Source organism: Eulemur rufifrons, chromosome 30 (assembly GCF_041146395.1).
Source record: "Eulemur rufifrons isolate Redbay chromosome 30, OSU_ERuf_1, whole genome shotgun sequence".
Lineage (NCBI taxonomy): Eukaryota > Metazoa > Chordata > Mammalia > Primates > Lemuridae > Eulemur > Eulemur rufifrons.
Window position 1 is genome coordinate 111999286 of NC_091012.1, and position 17716 is coordinate 112017001.

General features: G+C 38.7%; 1 protein-coding gene across 1 annotated transcript in view; it reads right to left on the reverse strand.

Moving 5' to 3' along the window:
- Positions 1-17716, reverse strand: part of SYTL5 (synaptotagmin like 5) — a 95519-nt gene that overhangs the window by 40721 nt on the left and 37082 nt on the right. The window contains exons 5-6 of the mRNA XM_069463933.1: positions 14844-14978; positions 3060-3201 (exon numbers count right to left, since the gene is read on the reverse strand). Of these exons, the coding sequence (XP_069320034.1) occupies positions 3060-3201; positions 14844-14978 (277 nt within the window). The remainder of the gene's footprint in view (positions 1-3059; positions 3202-14843; positions 14979-17716) is intronic.

Here is a 17716-nt window from a genome sequence, read left to right on the forward strand (position 1 = left end):
TTGCTATTTATTAAAGCTTGCACATGTGGCAGAATTCAGGCTGTAACTTGCCTTTATTGTAACATATGATAAAGGAAAACTCTGTCCCAACTGTGCCTGTGGCCATAGGGACTTGAGTATTGTATCATCTCAAACTTGCTTGAGCATTAAAAAACTGATTTTGGACTGTTTCAAGAACTGGGCTGAGGTTAAATGTCTATGCAAATGATATCATGGCATAATAATGATCAAACATAAAAGAGACTTTTCAATTCTTCCTTCTGTAAATAATCAAAAAATGCCTTTCAAAGTCCCACGGGGAGGAATCCCCTACTTGTTGCCCCCATCTTAGACATTCAGACATACTTTGATGAGCTCACTCCGGAAAGATGTGCCTCTCAGTTGCTTTACATGCTAATCAATTCAGATTCAGCATAGACTGTTTTTAGTCCTTGATTATTCTCCACCACAATAATACCTGTAGCAGGAGGTATATATCTCCTAACTCCTCTAATTGCCATAGCTACCAATGTTTATCAAAAGAGTGTGACAGAAGTCAAATTGATAAATTAGTTTAGGTCAGTTTTCAGCACCTCTAATGAAGCAAGACCAAGTTCCTTAGTGGCAATTATGTTGATGGCAAATTTTCCCACAGGTGATCTGGGAGTATCATTAATATTGAGCACTAATAGGCCAATTAATATTGTACAGTAATTAACAAGCAATGCATGCCCTGAAGGTACAGGATGTCAAACCTAAAATTAACAGGTTACATCATAGTAGAAGACAGGTTAGAGACTTTCATGTTCTAATATTTTTCTATTTTAAAACTTACATGCGAAAACAGAGAAGAACATTGAAACAAAAAGATGCTAAGAAATGGGAGAAATTGAGAAGTTACCTTGGTCATCATTTAACACTATATACTCTTTCTATTGATCATGAAAGAGCAAATGTGCTTCATAAGCTACTGTACTGTCTTCTTTTTATTCAACAGAAAATATTTCTCTTTGTCTCTCTTTTTCTCTTAAAAAAGATCAGCTTAGACTAGCTAGAATGCAAGAGTGAGATCAACATAAACACAACATAAACACTGCCTATTTATGTACATATTCTCAACTCAATTGCAGGGAATTTCTGTTGGGGAGATCTAGGTGTTTAATAAAGAAATATGCAGGTAGAGGCTGTTAGTTTTGAGGGTATTAACATATGACAGGGGTGATTTTTTCCCCCCAATAATATCAAATGGTACTTGGGAAGATAATCCTTGTTTTGAGAACAAACTTGATTGATTTATTGGTTATTAGACTGATTGTCAGCTGCTACCCACTGGGACAGCTGTATCAGTTGTTCACAATTTTTAAATACTTCTGTTTCAGTTGATAAACAGCATTACTCCCAGTACACCCTCCCTTTCCTGTGCTCCCCCTCATCCACAACCCCAGGTCTCCCTATAATCCAGGTTAGTGTGTGGCATGAAAGAGCACCCAAGATACTTCCCCAGCCTTGTGCCAGTGTGTATTACAACTACTCTATGCTCCTGCCATAGTAGTTGCTAAATATTTTGAATATCATTTATTTTTAGGTTGCCCAAGAAGTGCATGACTTTTCTCGCTATTGAATGGAATTTGTTTCCTGAGCTTAGCATAAATATTTATGAAATTTTAAATATGCCTTTTATCTCATTAGCAACTGCAATTTAGACTATAAAGGTTTAAATGAATTTATTATTGTATCTCAATCTGTCTGAATGCCTTTTAGCTCTTTCTTAAAGATATCTACAGACTCTGACTGTTTACCGCCTCCACTGCTATCTCCTTGTTTCAAAGTCCAGTCTCTCTCCTGGGGCATGGCAATGGCCTCATAACTGGTCTCCTGGCTTCCACTCTTGCTCCCCGACATCTCCTTCTCAGCACAGCCACAAGACCCAGCTTAAACAGAAGCCATATCGTGTTACTCTTATGCTCAAAATCCTCCAACTTCCCTCTTCTTAGAGTGAATGCTGAAGTGCATACAGCCGTCTTCAAGGCCCTATTCAGCCCTATGATCTCTTTAAACTCATTTCCTAGTATTCTTCTTTGTTCACTCACAACAGCTACATTGACCTCCTTGCTCTTCCTTGAACATACCAGGCATGCTTTGTACTGCTGTTTCTCCGGAGACATTAAAAATATTTTAGAAACTACTTAAGCAAGGGCACTGACCATTCAAGATGGAAACCAGCCGTAAGTAAGTGAAGCAGCCTTCTCCATGTGTACCTGCCAAATATCAGCACTGTCTCTGCCTAGAGGAACACCTTGTCCCAGACATTTGCATAGCTAATTCTTTCACTCCTTCAAGTCTTTGCTTGACCAAGTCCTGTCATATAGTAGGCTCTCATTAAATATTGGCTGAATCAAAGAGTTGTGGTTCATATATAAAAATTTCTTAAATATAGATGCCAGCAATATGTATGGTTTCCTGCTTAATCAAAAAAAAATCTAGTAGATGCTAACTCATTCCAAGGATGACTTCCAACAGAATATTTAATAAAAGAATACTTTCCATTAAATACTTTCTCCATCCATCTTCTCCCTTAAAATAGAAAGTGTAATTTAAATTACAAAGTGTAATTTATCATATATAATGCAATTTAAGTCTTCACTATGTGTTGACCCCTTATTTTAACAGATGTATAGAGAAGAAAATAATAAAAAAGATTTCAATGTTCTACTCCTCCAGATTTAAATCAGTTTGGAAAAATTTTAGTGCAGTCAACTTATGAATATTTTCTCTGAGAAGTAACATGGAGAATCAAAATCAGAGCCTTCTAAAAATTCTTTATATTTGTTTAAACCATATAGTCATTTAAACCCCCACCATACAAATGCTGACCTTGAACCTGGTCTTTCCCTTTGCTTTTCACTTTGGGTTTCCTGCCAGGAGCTAAGGATGTAGGAGGTTCAGTCCTGATAAAGAAGTTTCTACCATTAAACAGCATAAACACATGCTCTGAGATATAGAGAGTTCAAACCCAGCCACACTGTGGTGGTGAGGTTGAGTCTCAGAGGTTGGGTGTCCCTTCAAGTTTGTGCACTTACTCTACTGCTGACTGAGGTCACACTGCGTGTGCTTGGGGCTGGTGACCTCTGAGTGCCTGGGCTTATACCACTGTTCCGGCTGCTCTTCAGGGTCCCAGGACCAGCATCCCGGTCATTGAGATCTGACGAACCAGTGCTTCCCCTAAATGAAAAAGCATATGCTGACTTTAATATGGAAGCAGAGCAGTAATCAAAGACACAGGCAGGAAAAAGCTGACAAGGTAAACACTGAGAACATGTGAACCACACCAAGTTCTTAAGAGCCACTGGAACTGCTCAGCAACTATCACATCACCCTTCTCCTCAAAGTCCTTCAGGGGCTCACTTGGTTTGACCCCATTTTCCTGACTTCAGGGATTTTATCCTGTCTTTTTGACTTTGTTTCCCACTGCTTACCAGCATTCTCCCAGCCAGTCCAGGTTCCTTACTATTCTCTCAACTCACCATGTTCACTTCCACCTCCCAAAGCCTTTGTTCACTTTCTCCCCACCTGATAATGCCCTCTTGGACACTCTCTGTCTTTGCAAATCTCCCCCAGTCTTCAAGGGCAGATAAAGGTCTGCTTTCTCCATCAAGCCTTTTCTGTTAAAAAACAGTCCATGTTAACCTCTGCTTCATGCAGTTCCTATTGACTTATGGTCTTTGCCAAACTACTGTATTCAGTGTTAGGCTACACAATGTCTTGTTTGGCTTCCTAATTGATCCACTTATGTAGGATTTGGTGCTTCTTTCCACTGTGAGCTCCTTGGGAATAGAGTTCATGTCGTATTTACCATATATGTCCAGCACCTTCATAGTGCCTTGGTGCGAAGAACCCACTCAGTACATGTTTAATCAAAGATTGGAAATTATATTTCATTTCTCTGTGTTGTTTTAGTGTCTGACTCATAGTGCACATTTAACAAATGTGATATAAAAATAATGACATTTGGTAAATGGCCTTGAATCACTTTCATGTTTGCTAAAATGATCCAATTCCATTCAATAGTAATAAATGAAAAAAAAAAAAACAGTTCCTGCCCTTGAGGGGATTGCAATTGTCTTATTAAATGGAGCTTCATAAGTAAACATAAGTTTAGACAAATTAGAGTTTAAGAGAAGTATTTGTTCTTATTTCATTCCTTATCCTCAGTAAACACAAAATATTCTAAGTGGTGAAATAGAAGCCTTTATAAGTTTCACTCTCTCAATTAATTACTACCTTAATAAGTTACAAGTGAACCTACAGTAGTAAACATCTTATTACTAAATCACACACCAGCAGTGGCTAATAGTGATGTAGATTTACAGTTGAGCCAATTATAGGAGAGACTAAATGGAATAAAGGAAGGATGCTTTCTTTTAAAAAGAATGTCTGAATGTGCACATATCGTTGCCAGAAGATAAATCTGGCAGAAGAAAGAATAGGCAATGACCATTGGGGCTATCAGTGACAACTCATAGATTTCTTCAAGGCTATACACCAGAGAAGCCACCAAAACCAAATATGTCTTTTTTTTTTTTTTTTTTTGGAGACAGAGTCTCACTCTGTTGCCCAGGCTAGAGTGAGTGCCGTGGCGTCAGCCTAGCTCACAGCAACCTCAAACTCCTGAGCTCAAGCGATCCTCCTGTCTCAGCCTCCCGAGTAGCTGGGACTACAGGCATGCACCACCATGCCCGGCTAATTTTTTCTATATATATTTTTAGCTGTCCATATAATTTCTTTCTATTTTTAGTAGAGATGGGGTCTCGCTCTTGCTCAGGCTGGTCTCGAACTCCTGAGCTCAAACGATCCGCCCACCTCGGCCTCCCAGAGCAAATATGTCTTGATTGAAATTACCAGCCACCATCACCTTCAATAATCACAAATAGCTGCATTTAGTATCTTCCATGTGTTAGCAAATTTCTGTCTCCCAACATCCCCTGTAAGAAAGGTATTAACATTTCTATTTTAAAGATAAAGAAACTAGCCGGACACAGTGTCTCAAGCCTGTAATCCCAGTACTTTAGGAGGCTGAGGCGGGAGGATTGCTTGAGTCCAGGAGTTTAAGGCTGTAGTGTGCTATGATCACACCATTGCACTCCAGCCTCGATGACAGAGACTCTGTCTCAAACAAAAACAAAGGCAAAGACAAAAACAACAACAAAAGATGAAGAAACTGAGTCCTAGAGAGGTTAAATAATTATTCCATGCATGTATACATGCATGTGTGCATGTACACATACACATGCACACATATCCACACACCACCATGCTGCCGCACAGTTAGCACATGGACAAAGTCAGGATAAAAACAGTATTGTTCACCCACCCAAAGCCTGTGACCATTTTAATTTCTCGTAATGCTTACTCATCATTTCACCAAGATTAAATCATTCCAGCCAGGCAGGTTCTATATTGATAGAATGAACTATAAAGAAGAAGAAAATCAAAGGAGTGGAGAGCTGGGAATGATTTTCTTGGGATTTTATTAAGAAAATTATGAAAATTTTCTGGGTAGCATTCCTTTGACACTACAGAGTCTCTACAGAAAGAATCTCTGGCTTTCTCTTTCCAGAGATGGCACTCTAAAATATAGTACTATGGACTCAGCTCAGAAGGGACCTATGACTGTGTCTGTTGACTCTCATAAGAGAATAAAATTTTGTCATAAAATAGATTGATACAATTTGGAATTCTCAGTTCCTTGGTGATTTTCCTAAGCCCTCCTACCTCAGGTGCTACATTTCTACGTTTGGCAACAGTTAACCATATTTATACCTTTCCAAGTATTTCTGCTCATCTCAGAGGTCCTACTTAGGAGGGGCTTAGAGACCTCTCCAGTGTTATACTGTACTATGACCAGAGGATCTCTAGTCTCAAAATAATATTACCACAAAAATATCTGTCCCTTTTGTTTTAGGTAAAATCTCCTTGAAAAAGAAAGGCTAGGGGTGGTGAATCTTGCAGAAATGAGCCAAGAAGTTATGCCCCAAAGGGATGTGTGGGTGTTTCTGCTTCTCTGTGTGCTGAAGGGCCTCCTAGCACCAGGTGGCCCTGAGAAATGTCCCAGCATGAATTGGCCTTGCTGAAACCAAAAGTCCTACTTATGTAGAAGCTTTGGCAGAAGTTGATTAATTGTGGTGATGACATTCAAGAGGCTATTCTGTTATAAGGAAAAAATTCTTGTGATTAAAAGTCAGCTACTGTAAAGTATTGTTGCCAGAAGCATTATCTCAAAAATGACATATACTTTCACATTTGTCCCTGACATTTACTGTGAGCTTCTCAAAAATATTTTCCTTTCAGTTGATTAGACTAAGAAAAGGTTTAGTCTAAATGAGGCATATCTCATAAATATTTGGGTACCAATTCTTTTAGATGTGTAAAATATGACATAAAATACATGAATCTTTGCCACTTAGGAGGAAAATAAAAGAGGATAAAAATTGAGAAGTTTAAGGGCCAACTTAAAAAAAGCTATTTTTGATTCAGATATCATGTAACTGAGATTTATATAGGAAGTATTATTAATAAAAATCAGCACCAACAAAGCTTCAAGCTAAAATGTGGTTAAGTAAAAACTGGCAACAAAGAGAAACATTTATCTCATTCTAATAGGGCCCAAGTGTGGGGATAAGACACTGTCTGGGGAGCTTGGATAGTGTGGGTTACTGAAAGACACGTTTTCTAGGTTAGGAAAGAGTCTTATTTACTTTAGCTTATAAAATATACTTTAAAATCCTTCCATTCTGTTATATTTAACTCCATTCCACCCCAAAATCTTGATAATAATTTCCCAGATATATCTATTTTGGGTAGAGAATCCAAGGAGAGGAGACAAGAGACTACAATTTAATGAGTTGTTTTCTGGTTTACATAACAGTCTCCTAGGAGTTGTAGCCAGAAAATAATTTTCCAGGATCTTACCTTCTCAGAGTGGCTGACAATGTTGAGCCTGTGCCTGCAGGGTTAAATGGCTGCTCCCCTAAGGCAGCATTGATCTGAGAGATCCTAAAACTCCCTGGGACAACAAGGCTAATGTGTAGCACAACACAGAGATGAGGCATAATATTCCTTCTGAGGTTTATGAGCTTTCCTAATGTTTTTTAGTTATTTCTAATCTGAAAAGAATACGTAAGAAAGATGGGCAAGGGAGGTTATGGTCGGAAGTGAGATGGTTCCTGCTAAATGGGAAAGAGATATGAGAAATGAGAAAGGAAAGGGGCTGGGCGCAGTGGCTCATGCCTGTAATCCCAGCACTTTGGGAGGATTGCTTCAGGCCAGGAGTTAGAGGCTGCAGTGAGCTATGATCCTGCTGCTGCACTCCAGCCTGGGTGACTGAGACCCTGTTTCAGAAATAAATAAATAAATAAAGAGAGAGAGAGAAAAAGTTGAATGTAGCTCAATTTTCCAGTCTTTGATGATCCCAAAATGCTGTCATTGTCAACAGTCTTATGTGAGATGAGTGGCCTTCGCCCTTGGCTGCACATTAGAAATACATTGGGGAGAGCTATTAAAAATCTCCATTCTAGACCATACCCTAGACTAAGCACATGGGACTCTCTGGGCATGACCTAGGCATCAGAATGTTTTAAAACTCCCCAGGTGATTGCAATATGTCGCCAAAGCCAAAAACACTGTGCCAACATCTGGATATAAGTTCTTCAATGTTAGATCTATCTCCTCCTGCATTGTCTCCTCCGCTTCTACCACTGTTTTCTTTATTCAGCATAGTGCTCACATAAGAGAGCTGAGCTGTCCTCACAGCTGAGAATGTGATTATCAATGGAAGGAAACTTTCTGTGTTAGTGAGTGAATATGTTGCCCAAGGGGTTAGCAAACTATGGCCTGTGGACCGATTTGGGATGACCAAATGTTTTTACATGGCCCATTATCTAAGAGTAGTTTTTACATTGAAAAAAAGAAGAAGAATATTTCATGACACATGAACATTGAAATTTTGGGGCCCACAAATAAAATTTTATTGGAATGTAGGCATGCTCATTCATTTATATATTTTCTATACTGCTTTCATGTTCCAACAACAGAGTTGAATAGTTGAAACAGAGACCATATGGCCCACAAAGCCAAAAATGTTAACTATCTTTACCTTTACAGAGAAGGTTTTTCGATCTCTTTGTGTGTGCTCATGCACATAGGTACACATACACACATATACGTGTGTCTCCATTTAAAAAACAAATTTTTTGGAGAGGCCAACACATCCAAAAGAAATGAATTTCACGTATTGTGTGTGTGTGTGTATGTGTGTCTGGGTGTGTCTGGGTGTTACACTTAGGCCCAGGTGAACCATCATGGGAGTTCTTGAAAGCAGAATTAGGGAAACAGAGAGATGAGAAAGACATGGAAATTCATCAGGCAGCTTCTCTTGTTGCAATGTCCTCTGAAGCTCCAGGCCTTCTATTGCCTAATTACACATACCTTCCTTCCTTCCTTTTCCTTTTTGGAGAAAGGACAAAGTGGTGGGTGCTCAATGAGATCGTGTTCAATGAATCTTAGGGTTAATTATATAAATAACCTTTATAATTTGACTTGATAAAACAAAAGCTGATGTTGTTTGGTGGTTTTAAAATGTTCAGTGTTTCCTTAAACAATCTATTTCTTCAAGAAGATTCCCTCTAAAATGGAAGAGACAGTTACCATGAGGGAAGGACTCTGGCTAGGTTTGAAAGAGAAATTAAGAACAGATAGTATTCAGTCTGATAATATTTTGGTCTTTTAGCATCTCAATAAAATTCTGATTTAATGTCTTCTTTCTAAATAATGATCAGAAGCCATTTGGAGGAGAGAGGTCAGTAGACTTGAAAAACCTTGGGTAAACTAGAAGCCAAGGGCAAGAAGAAAGCCAACAGCCTTTCCCTGTAGACACAAAGGAAAGCAAGTGTTTAGTAGAACTTAGCTTTCAGTAACTAAATGGAACAAAATACTTACTCTGTACTTAGTATTTCAGATTTGCTAAACTCTCGTTCTGCCTGGGATATTATGTTGCATATAAGAAGAAAGTTATCAAGGTATCCCAACCCATCCACATCCTGGACCAACTTACTTCTCCATCTCAATTTTTATATACCATACTTCAATTTTTACACTCTAAAAACCCTGAGCAGTTTGTTTTCCAGCACACACAAGGTTTCTTTATGCCGCTTTTCCTTTATACTTTTAATTTCCTCTGTCTAGAATGCTCTTCCTATCTTTCTTCATCTGGCCAAGTCCTCCTCATTCCTTAAAAGCTTCTTAGGAGTCATCTCCTTCAAGCTTCCATGAATCTTTCAGAAGAGTAAATGTAAATACTATCCTATTGTATAGAAATTATTTGTTTAGTTATCCCAGTATTCCTGCTAAATTGGATGTTTATGAAGGGATGGAACAGTATCACTGCTTAAGAACTTCCACATTTGACATTTGGTTTTGTGTATGTTGAATTATCCCTGCATCCCAGGGGTGAAGCCCACTTGGTCCTGGTGCATTATTTTTTTGATGTGCTATTGAATTCAGGTTGATATAGTACTAGGTCAAAAATGCTGGCAGAGCTGTGTGATGAATTTATTTGTATATATAAAATACATAGGTGAATAATTCATATATCTCTACTCGATGTGTGGAAGAAAGGCCATCTACTGAATTAATATCTTGGCTACACTGAGAATGTAACACATCACATAATACACATTAGGTAGCAATGAGTAAATGAAACATTTATTACATTGGAGGAGGGAAATGTGTTAGATTTAGTTTATTAGAAATAGAGCATGCCAAGGCTCTATCCATGGGAAACAATGGGACAAACAGACAAAACAGCAAGAAGGAGTCCTCAGACTTACAATCATTTCACCACAGCAATGAGGCAAGTCAAAAATCCAGTTGCAGTTCAACTAAAGTAAAGCATTATGGGTGTGGCTGAACTACTCAGCTTCTTACCTTCTCACATTATTGACATTACAATGAGGAAAGTCACACGTATATAAAATAAACAGAAATCAGGGGCTGAGCAAGTGATAGTCGGACAAATTGCACTTTTGAAGGAGGTCTGAGAGCAGTTTGGGAGGGATGTTGCAGCAGACTCTGTCACTGTCTCTGCCCATTTCCCCTCAGCACTCACCCATCTCTACCCACAGAATCTTGCTTACTGGAAACACCCACAACTCCCTGCCTGAGGAATTTTTTGGAACATGGGAGCATGGAGCTCCTGTGAACAGAGCAAGTTGGAAGGGCCCGGGAGTTAGTTCCCCAGAAGCAGCCCTCAACCAATGATGAACAGGGAGCTGCTGTACAAATACCCCAGATTCCCCATCTCTTGACTGGATAACTCTGAGGTGTGTTCTACACTGTTTCCAGTGAGGTTGAACTCTAGTTGCCCACAGTAGTAACTGGATTAATGACACATTCTTTTTGCCTTCTTTCCCTTCCCTGGCTCACTTTCTCACTCTCCTATCTGTGTATCCCTACACCAGATTCTAAACAAATTACTAGTTCTTGAATCCTTATTTCAGGGTTTGCTTCTGAAGGAACCCAAATCAAGTGTATATAGGTGTACATGGTAGGCAAAGGATGAGTTTTAAGAAAGGATGGTTTTGAGTTATAAATAGAAGTTTCTAGATGAAGAATTTTTTGGCAACTCCAGACTTCATCAATCTCCCACTAATAAGGTCACAGTCCAACTAAATTGAGTACTCTGGTGAAGCCATGTTTCCTCACCTGTTCTATTGTGTCCCCGTTGCTTCATGGAAGTTTCACTTATCTTGGGCCACCATGGTTTCGTGAATTGCTTTAAGTTTTTATAATAGCATTTGTGACAGCTTGTGGCTTTAATTGCCCACCCCTTGCTGCCTCTAAGGATGGCTGAGCTCAAAGGAGGTTAAAATAGAAAAAAAAAAAAGAATTAGCAGCACTGGACAAAGGAAGCTAAGGCACAGAAAAATGGTGAGAGTAATTTTCCTTCAGATGACAATCTTTATAGCCTTTATCCTCTTGAGTCATGAAACAATCACAGCAAGTATTATGGAATAAAATTTACAAACACTCAGAGATGTGGTATAAATACAAACATTTTTTTTAAAGCCTGGTAAGGAAAAGAGTTTGCTAACAGCATTAGCAACTAGCTATATAGTGTTTTATCTAATACACGAAACAAACCAGTGTTGACTTTGTGTATGTGGCCCTGACTCAGAGCTAAAACACTTCCACTTTGCTATGTTCAAATGATTAATAAGAGGCTGCTGCCTAATTGGCATCTTTATTGCAAAGATACCAATGAAAATTATATTTGGGACAGGAAAATAATTTTATTTCTGATGGAAAAAGGAGGAAAAAGGAGGTCTCATTTAGTGATGGAAAAGGTTTGATAAACTCACTTTGCCAAAATAATAGATATGAGGAAAGAATGATTTTTGTCACGATGGTATGCAAAATGCCACATTTCCATCAGGAGAGAGGGGGGAGAGAGAGGTGAGGGAGAGAGAGAGTGCGTGGGCACTTGAAATGCAGACAAGAACTAGCTAAGGGCTGGCTTGAATGGTGTGGTCTCTGCTTTTGGATCAGAGCCAAGCAAAACAGCTTGTGAAGCTTCAAAGAGACCATGACAATCAGTCCCAGGCCTCTTGGACAGCAATTAAGAATAACTGGATAAAACTGGTGTGGGGTGGGGGAAGGAATAGCGAGGAAAGATGACCAACTAGAACAAACAAGGTCACGTGGTAAAATGCTTGCCATATCCTCCAATGACAGGATAGAAATCATCCCATTTCTACTGAACAGAATAAATTTTAGGTTCAAAGTTCTACTTTTCCTTTATGTTTTTTCAGGAAACACTGTTGGCATCACATTCAGATCCCTTGTACCAGCTCTGGATGCCCCTCCCTAGCTTCTGATTGCTTTTCTGCTAATGGGTCGCACCTGCCACCTTCAGAGACTTGCCCTTTAGCAGTGGAGCTAAAGGCCTAGAAATGCACTGGAATTTGTTCCCTTCTCCTCACCCCTATAGCAGAGTTGTCAGATTAAATACAAAACTTTCAGTTAAATTTGAATTCCAGATAAACAATCAATAATCTTTAAGTATCAGGATGTCCCAAACATTGCATGAAACATATTTATACTACAAAAAGTTGTTTATCTTAAATTCAAATTTACTGGGAATTCTGTATTTTCCTTTGCTAAGTCTGGAGACCCTATATAAGGAATCCGGAGCTCCTTAAAATGGAAATATCTCAGGGATATAATTTGTGCTGCAGAGTCCTCTGCAGGATCAAGCTGAGTACTCATACTCAGATCCCACCTGAGATAGCACCATTGCTTTACTTATTCCCTTTCTCTGTTCTGTCTCTCTTACTCCCTTACTGGTTTCTCTCGCAATCATTTGATTAATAAATCACTTGCCTATGAATCCTTGTCTGAGGGTCTGTTTCTGGGGGAGCATGACTTCAGATAGTGATCTCACAAATCATGCCACAGTGACAACTCATTGCAACTTAGAAGGGATTAGAAATCATTGTCTTGAATAGTATTCTGTTTATTAACTATAGTTTACATTTATAGTCTTCAAAAAAATCTTCTTTGTCTCATATGTCAAGTCTCTAGCAACCAGTGAACAGACATTGGACATGCTCTTCTGAGAGGCTGCTGGACCTTTCCTGACCCATTCATACTTTCTTCTGCTTTGAAACTACTGAAAAGAAATAAAGTCAAAACCAGACATATGCTAAAACATCATTTCCACTCTGATATGACATGAGTTTTTAAAAGGAATGCCCAAGCCCAGCTGCTCCAGGAAAAGACCAATGAACCATAAGAAAATGCATTGTGCAGGAGAAAAGGGAATAACTGCTAAGCTGGGTCAGGTAATAAACTAAAAGGACTGAGATCTTACAATCTCTTTAGATGATTGGGGTTAAGAAAAGACAGGCTACCTCCTGCCCCAACTTTCTACAGACCCATTTTGGGATAATAGAACTCATTTCACTGTGGCAGTCCATTAATGAGTCATCATTGTGATAAATGCATGTTCCAGGAAAAGAGTATTTTGCTCTACTGATCTCCCGAGCATCTTTATTCTCTTTCTTAATGGGAAAACATTATTGTTGGCATGCGTAAGCCAAAGCACCCCTGAGTACTATATTCTGATTATCTGTAAACCATTTCAGGTATTTACAATTTAAAATAAAATCTACTTAGAGACTTTCTTCCAGATTACAACAAGAACAAGAAATCCCTGGGTCAATACACCAGTATTTGGTGAAACATGTCCATACAGCTGTATAGCTTTATGGTTATTTATACCTCGCAGTAGATAAGACACAAGGAGTAAACCCAGGCAGATAGAGTCAATAATGGTACAAAGACTGTGATAGTGGAGAGCATGCCCCTTATTCTTGTTGAGTAACTGTAAGAAAAATAACTTAAAATGACCTGATTTAATTTTGTTTGTTAGGCTAGAAGTCTTTTTTGCTTTTTTAACAAGAAACTCTTTCCTCTCTTCATATGTATTGTCTCTCTTAAATGCTACTCTGAAGTATAAGCCAAGATGGCTCATCCATAGAGTCCCCAGGAGGCTGAGCAAAGAGAATAACAGCATACTAGTTGCTTATCATCTCAAAATAATTTTGATCACTACTATCTCTGAGTTAGGAGTCCAGTAATCAAAAAAATATTGAGATTTTTATATAAAGTTTTTCTGGGGCATGAGAAGCCAAATAAAATTATTTCAAGGACAAAGGCAACCCTGATTTAAATCTTTTTTTAATTGTAAAGGGAATGTATTTGCATTCTTGAAAATTTGGAAAATACTGAATACAGTGATGATCTTTTGATAGTGGTTATAGATAATTTATTTTATGCTTCCTTATAATTTTTTTTCTGTAAAGTTTTACATAAAGTGACTCTTGCTTGTGGAAATGCTATAGGAAAAAAAAAACAGGTTATAGGAAAAAAAAACAGGTATGGAGAGTCACCATAAAAAACAACCCAACAGTCAAGAATTTGGGAAATTTTTGGTTTATATTCTGAAATGGATTACAGCAGAGAATGCAATTCTGCTTGCAGAACTTAAGGAGAAAAGAAAGTCTGCCAGTTTTACTACCTGGCTTAGCAGAATTACTGGAGCTCCGTGAAAACAAAAGGGAGTTAACACTTGGACAAAGCAATGAAACATGAGGGTAGATCTTTTTTTTCATGGCTAGCTTTGAGGATACAGTAATCATGAAAATAAGCCTTGACAATGCCCCAATAGGTTAAAGAAAATCAAGCCTGATATGAAATGACTTGTGCTCTTGGCTAACCTTTTTATTTCTCTTCACTTCTCTTCACAAGCAATAGTTCCATGCATAGGAGATTCTCACTTGGCCCCACTGATAACCAATTAGAGGAGGTGGAACTAGAAGAACGTGAAATTTATGGAAAATTCTCTGATGCAATTCAAATTATGAAATTATTAATATGTTTTTAAAGCTGCAAAGAATGTATATGACATTTTAAGATTTCTTTTTCAGAAGCTTTAACAGAAAAAGATTAATAAATCAATGAAAACAATTTGCTGGCCTTGTACATCTCCATCTGAATTGCAGCCCCAAGTGCCAAAACATAAAGTCTCATCCCTGCAGGTGACACAGACAATTCCAATAGCTGTGATTCCAGAAGGAGGGTAAGTGCTTTCCATTTCAACTAAAAAATATCCTCCTAACTTTTCATACTATGTGTTAGGAGTTCTCCAAGTGGTAATACTTTATAGATATCCCAGAAGCCCTCTTTGGATGGTAATGTATCAACTTTATCCTCAGGCTATATCATTGCCCTATTTATATGTCTCTTACCTGTCTGAACCGGGGGCTGACTTTAGACTCCGAAAATTTTGGCTGTCTAAGTCCAAACTGTAGCTCCGTCCACTTTCAGTTTTGGGAGTTATGATTTCTCCTCTGGTTGCCGATCTGAACTTGCTAAGAAGAAATCTGAAATTGTGTGTGTATGTACATATATATATATATATATATATATGTATTTTAAAGTAAGAAAAAAAGAGAAAGCATTAAAAATATTTCAAGAATACAGTTGCTAGTACTATCAACAATAAAGGATTCTTCAAGAAAATAATCCTGGGGCTGAGAGGTTCTGGAGAGTTCCCAGTGCCTATGCAGTAGAATGTCAAGGGTAGTCATGGAGGAGGTTATGACATTCTCCGAAGACCATATCACCTGCTGATAAGGCAGGCCTCTGTCCCTGCTAAGCAAAAGACCACCTAGTTTGGGAACTCAACACTGTCATCTGAGAATGGAGAAACATTGCTTGGGCTGGGCCTGTTTGCAGGGATACTGAGAAAAGGGACCTCAAACTCACCTTGCTTAGAGAGGGAAGCTAGGATGACCCTCTGGGACAAACTAAGTAGCCTCTTATTAGACTGTAGCTCCATGAGAGCAGTGACTCTGCCTTTCTAGTTCCCTTCCAGGTCCTTTGAGCATAGAATGATGCCTGGCACATACTAGAACCCAACCGACACTTGTGGAATGGATGACTAAATGCATGTGGTGGAAGCCATCTTTATATCTTCCATGACATTTCTCCCTGTGGTAATGAACTTTGAACAATGTGGTGCCTCATGTTGGATGAAATATGATTGAATTCCTACTTCACTAAATTATTTGGAACTTAAGCAAAAACAGCTTTTCAGGAACCTAGATTAAAGTCCTGATCTGGGATACTGAGTGCCAAGAACATGGGTATTTTCCAGCGCACTCTAATTAAAAACAAAACAAAACAAAACAACAACTACAAAGCTATATACTTTTTGTTTTTTTGGTGATGGCATTGGGAGAGAACAGTTCATTTATTTTATATTCTATAGTTTTCTAGAGGAAAAACTGGATTTCAAAGATACTGGCACAATCTTAATAGAATCTACCAAGTTGTCTCTGTTTCAAAGACCCCTAGAAGAGTGTCATTATCAAAGTGTCGGAAGCTTCAATCTACTGGAAAATTACATTTTTTTTGGTGAGAATAGTACTTTTGATATAATGTCAATCTATGCTGCTCTGAGAACCACCTCATGCATGTCCCCACCTCTGCACCTCTACTAAAAGTGTCTCCTCTGCCTGAAATCACTCTTCCTCCTTTTTGCTATCCTGCACCCCATACACTTTTCAAGCTCCTCGTCAAGTCTCACTTACAATTTGATGTCTTTCTGGGTGGCTCCTGTGCCCAACTACCATTTATTATCCAGCCACTCATTTAATACTTAATCACTTATTGCCTTATGACATCTCTTCTGGTTAATTAACACTCTGCCTTATTTTAGAAAGGCTTTTAGGCAGCTCATATTGCCATCTTATATTTTCCTGCAATTCTTTTATATTTATTAACTTTTCAGGTATGTACCTTTTCTCCCAAGCTAGATGTTATGTTCCTTGAAGACTGAAAATCATCAGATTCCAATTTTGAGATCCAGAAGGGCTCAGCCTAATGCTATGACAGTTTGAATGATTCAGGATTTGTATGATGCATTGTGCTGGTGAGTTAGTTGTTGTCTCCCAGCCCCAAGCCCACTTTTTTGTAACCTACTCTGTGATCCCTGGGCTGGGGTCTTCAAATTACAGCTCCTTGAGGCATGTGTGGGCTGTGAGTTACTTATTCAATCAAGCCATTAATTGTTTTTGATGAGTCAGGCACCATGCTAGATACTGCAACACAAAAGCAAAGAAGCTCCAGCACTAAAGGAGCTTCCAGTGAAATGTGTGTGGGGGGCAGGGATGTAGAATGCAATGTGACCTATGACGCACAGGCACAAGGCATTGTGGGAGACCTGAGGAGTGATAAATGGATTCAACATGGTAGTAAGGATCAATACATAGCATAGGATACATAGGACACTCTAGGCTATCTTTCCCATTCATGTCTGCTAATTAATGAAGGCATGATTTCTCATGAGTGCTTGAGTTAGAGGACATTTAGGTTTCATTCCCACTCACAGTTGAGGACTCTAAAAGAACTCTAGACTTTTTGTAGAGCCAAATAAAGGCTCAGACATTGGCACCGTCTCACGTTGCCTTCTGCTGAGAGAACAAAGTGCTGCATCAAGTGACGTGGTGCATTTTAGAATTCTCGTTACCTCAGCCACAAAAACTGGCTGATAGCTGCTTGAGAAGCAAAAACCACAAAATGCAGGGCTGTGAAGCAGCAGTTTGCCTTTTGATGTTTGTAGCCTGTGTTTTGGGAGCCACTTTTCTCCTTTGATAGAACTCTCCTGCCCTCAGCTTCCCAGGGCTGCCTTACATCTGGCTCCCTTATGTATGTACCTCCCATTCTTACTCACAGCACTTGACACATATATTTGCTCACTGAATTAAGTTATTGAGGTGGCCAAATGTGATTTTTTTTCCCTTAAGGAAGTCTGAATTTTAAACAGGGGTTATGATGCTTTAAGTTCAATTACTAAATCATTAATTTGGATATTTTATATATCAGCACACATGTTGGAGGGGAGGGATACTGACATTCTACAATAAAGGCAATTGTCACTTCTTTATAGACAAGACTGGCCCTGACATGAAACCTTCTACTTATAAGTAATGGAAGCTATATATGTACAAGACCAGATATGTCAAATGAAAGGAAAACTCTTATGTGCTCAGGTCAGAGGGGACTTTTATTTACTGAATGAATGTAATTAAAACTGCATTTCCTGAGGACAATGATA